General features: G+C 43.1%; 1 protein-coding gene across 1 annotated transcript; it reads right to left on the reverse strand.

Annotated features, from left to right (window-relative positions):
• Positions 1–3,528: 3,528 nt before the first annotated feature.
• LOC131649535 (uncharacterized) lies at positions 3,529–4,545 on the reverse strand. The gene has a single exon (XM_058919294.1). It carries the CDS (start codon positions 4,543–4,545, stop codon positions 3,529–3,531), a length of 1,017 nt encoding a protein of 338 aa, XP_058775277.1.

Raw genomic sequence — 4,545 nt, forward strand, 5'->3', positions numbered from 1 at the left:
ATTCGCCACCTCCACTTATTAAGAAGAGCTAAATTAAACAACAACATGTTTTTCACGCCTAACCCGCCCTTATCCAATGGTAAAGTCACTACATCCCACTTTAACCAATGAATTCTCCTTTTTTCTTCCGATCCACCCCATAAAAAAGAACTTTGTATGCTAGTGAATTTCTTTGCAACTTTCCTCGGCATCTTGTAAAAAGACATTGTGAATATACACAAAGAACTAAGCACGGATTTGAGAAGAGTGATTCTACCACCCATGTTAAGATACCGGTTCGACCAACCTTCCAACCTTTTCTTCATTTTCTCTAAAAGAGGCTTCCACAATGTTTCCTTCCTTGGATTAAAACCAATGGGAATCCCTAAAAAGAGAAAATTGCTATCTTCCAATTTACACGATAAGAAGTATGATGCCGCCTCCAAAAAACTAGAATTACAATTAATGCCTATTAACTTACTTTTGTGATAATTGATGCCAAGACCCGAAACAAGTTCAAAAGCCCGAAGAACCGCTCTTATCGCCCAAACATGTTTCCAACTACCTTCCCCCACGATAAGGGTGTCATCCGCAAATTGGAGGATATCTACCTTGCAAGATTCTCTAATAACAAAAGGTTGGTATTCTCCCAAATCGATCGATTTTCTAACAAGACCCGTAAGACATTCCGCCACTAACACAAAAAGAAAAGGAGAAAGAGGGTCTCCTTGCCTTAAACCTCTAGTGACTTTGAATTCTTTAGTAGGGCTACCGTTAACCAACACCGACATATTACTAGAAAAAACCAATAACTCCATCCACCTCCTCCACTAACACCAAACCCCATCCGAGACAAAATGTAACGCAAAAAGTTCCAACTAACCTTATCATAAGCTTTTTCGAAATCCACTTTGAAAAGAATGCAATTGTTCCCTTCCTTTCTAGCATAATCCACAACCTCATTTGCCACTAAAACTCCATCCAACAATTGCCTACCCGGAACAAAAGCGCTTTGGTTGAAAGAAACTATGGAATTAAGAACACCCTTAAGCCTTTCCGCTAAAAGCTTTGCCACCACCTTGTATAAGCACCCCACCAAACAAATGGGACGGTAATCATCCAATCCTATGGGATTTTTGGACTTTGGGATTAAAGTCAAGAAAGACGATGTAATCGCCTTAGAGATGAAAGGACCGCCATAGAAATAATTAAAGAAAATAATGAGATCCTCTTTAATGATATGCCAACACTTTTTGAAAAAAAGAAAAGAGTACCCATCCGGCCCCGGGCTCTTCATACCACCACAATCCCAAACCGCCACTTTAATTTCTTCCTCAAGAAAAGGCTTTTCAAGATTCTCCGCTTCCTCCCTACTAATCGACTCAAAAGGAATTCCATCCAACAACGGTCTATTCTCCTCCGGTTCAACAAATTTGTTGCCGAAATGGTTAAACACCACTTCCCGCACCTCTTCAACCGATTCCGCCATATGTCCCGAAGTTAAAATAGGACCGATATGATTCCGCCTCCTTCTATCCCCCACTACTTTATGAAAAAAGCTACTATTAGAATCCCCCTCTTTCAACCACTTCAATTTAGACTTTTGTAAAAGCATATTCTCTTTTATCCTCAAATTCCTCCACATTCTACTAGACCCTTCCATTCTACGGGCAATGTTCGCTTCAAAAAAAGAAAGATCGGATAAGTGATCTAACCTTGAATCGGCAATATTAATCTCTCGGACTCCTTCCTCTATCTCCAAGTCAATCTTCCCGAACACTTCCTTATCCCACTTCTTAAGTTTGTCTTTTAAAAGGCGAAGTTTCTCTTTTAACACAAAATCTCCTCTACCACTCATATTCATGCTTTTCCACTCCTTTTCCACAAACGGAATGAAAGAATCTATAGTGAACCATTCATTATTGAATTTGAACGGCTTAGGTCCCCAATTCTGCTTATCCGACAAGATCCAAATGGGACAATGATCCGATACATCCCTATCGCCAATCATTTGTCCAATCACCCCCCATCTATTAACAACTGAGGACGACAAAAGGAAGCGGTCTATTCGGCTTTTCGTTTTACCATCTCCGCTAAACCAAGTGAATTTTTTTCCCTTACAAGGGACATCCACCAAGTTGCAATTGTTGATAAAATCCTCAAAAAGTTCCAACTCTACGTTATTGGCCGTCACCACCCTCCCTTTTCTTTCTCTACAATGCTTGATAGCGTTGAAATCTCCTCCCATAACCCACTCCCCGTCGTTGAACTTCTCCTTTAAATCCGTCAAAACTTCCCACATTTGTTTCTTTTTTGTGAAATCACAAGAAGAATAAATGTTCACCACATAAAATAAACTACCCTTCCAAGCCACTTTTATCCCCAAAAAACCATCACCTTTGAAACTAGTCAACACCTCCATTTTATCTTTTCTCCATAAAGTGAGCAATCCACCCGACCTTCCTACCGAATTAGAAAAAGAGAACCCAATCTCGGGATGTCTCCAAAAACTACTAGCAACCACCTCTTCCATATTAGTGATCTTAGTTTCTTGTATAAGAAAAATGTCCGCATTTCCTTTAGCAATGGTAGAACTTATCCTCCTTCTTTTAAGAGCATTGGCTCCCCCTCTAATATTCCAAGATCCTAAAATCATTGCACATCATTTTTTACCACCTTCGATCCCTCCCCTTCTAAGCTTCTACCTTGCTCCAAACTTTCAATTCTGTTGCTTAACTTAATCCGGCCCTCCTCATCAACCACTCCCAACGCTACTATCGCCGCCAATAATTTACCCCCTACATCCCGTTTCAGAAACTCCCATTGCCTATCATTATTTCTACATATGTCGGAATTTTCTACTTGATCGCCATAAAACACCAGCTTGCTAGCACTATTACCACTTCCTTCCTTCCAAGAGTTAACCAAAGGAAGCACCCCCTTTTGATTAATCTTTCTGTTTCCTACCGATTGGAATTTATACCCACTGGGTGTCGTAACTTTCCTTCCCCCCACACCACTCGTACTGCCTATCCTTTTGTTATTCACACTCATAAATCTTATCTTTTTATGCTGCTCCTTGCCTTTAAGCTCCGCTGCCATACATTTGCATAAAATAGGATCTCGCTGATTTAACCCAGCAGCGCACCCAGTTTCACAAACAGCCGCAGCAGCACTGTGGAAAGAAGAAATGCTGTCGTTCCCAGTACCTGCTTCCTGCCTGCCGCTGAAGTTAACATCTGCGCTCACTGTATTGTCCTTATGCTCTCCCGGAATTACTGGATTCGCATCATTACGTAATAACGACAAAGAGTTTTCGAACAACCCCGCCTCCGCACTCAACCTGCAAACTTTCTCCCTGACAACAGCATCTCCGGCTATGTCCTTGCTACCACTTTTGTTATCGCTGAATCCAGACTTCAGGGAGTTTGCGGCCAAATTTACACGAACTTTGCCATCCGAACCCCCGTCCACCTCGAGGTTTTCATTGTTGTCCATAGATCCCACCGACCCAAGAACACCATCGCCATCCTTGACACTGAAATCGTCCTACCAGTCCACCTCTGACTCTGAGGAACCGCATCCAGAAGATATAGATGGCACTTTACTCGGAAACGAACGCACCATGCCCACCGCATCTTCCCTAACACACAGATTAAACAGTCTACCGTCAATGTTAACCGGAACAGTTTCTGGGATGTTGCGTGTGATGGGGATGTTGACCATCACTCTAGCCATATCGAATGCGACGCCTTTAGAAGTGTTCTCGTCCACACAAATAAACCTTCCCCACGATCCTGCTAATTCCACAAAGAATTCAGCAGTCCACGCGTGAAGCGGAATACCGTATATCCTTACCCACACGTCCCTGCTGCCGTCTACAGACCCTTCTTCCCATTTCTTAATCACCGAAAACCATTCCTTCCACCATAGTTCTCCTTCCCCTATCAAATCTTCTATAAAACCTTCCTCCAACTCCTCGAGCAAACAAGAGTTACCACCCAGCGGAGTAACTTTCACCCCAAAGACCCCTTCTAACTCCAAATGAGTTTGAATGTTAAAAGCTGTACCTGGAAAACGCAGAATCCCGACGTAAGCTTTGGCGAACCGTCTTCTGACCTCCTCCTTGGACTGAAATGAGAACGGAGTCACCACTGTCTCCTTAACACCAGAAACCCCCACTGGCGTACCGACAGCCTCCGCAAATGATTTATCAGGACGCGAGAAAACAGCCCCACCGTACTTCCTGTTCGCGACATACCCAGACGTATTCGCACACCTCTCTATTCCATTCACCCGACCGTCCCTCTTAGCCTCACTCCCCCTCTGCTCCCTCTGATACCTGGGCAAATTCACATGAATTTTCCTACCTGCGATAATAATATTATCCAGTCGAACCGCTAAGAGCCTTCCATCCTCCACATCTGCGAACCTTGCAAAACCGAATCGTTTTCCTACCTTATTCCTCCTTGGAGAAATAGCCACTTCCACCACATTGCCGGCACATCCAAAAAGATTGAAAAGTTCCCTCGCGGTATACCCTTCAGGGAACTCAGAAACGTACAT

This window comes from Vicia villosa, linkage group LG2, assembly GCF_029867415.1.
Source record: "Vicia villosa cultivar HV-30 ecotype Madison, WI linkage group LG2, Vvil1.0, whole genome shotgun sequence".
NCBI lineage: Eukaryota > Viridiplantae > Streptophyta > Magnoliopsida > Fabales > Fabaceae > Vicia > Vicia villosa.

What these genes read in the sequence shown, in the direction of transcription:
- LOC131649535 (XM_058919294.1), bottom strand. Translation starts at nt 4,545, where the DNA reads ATGTACGTTTCTGAGTTCCCTGAAGGGTATACCGCGAGGGAACTTTTC.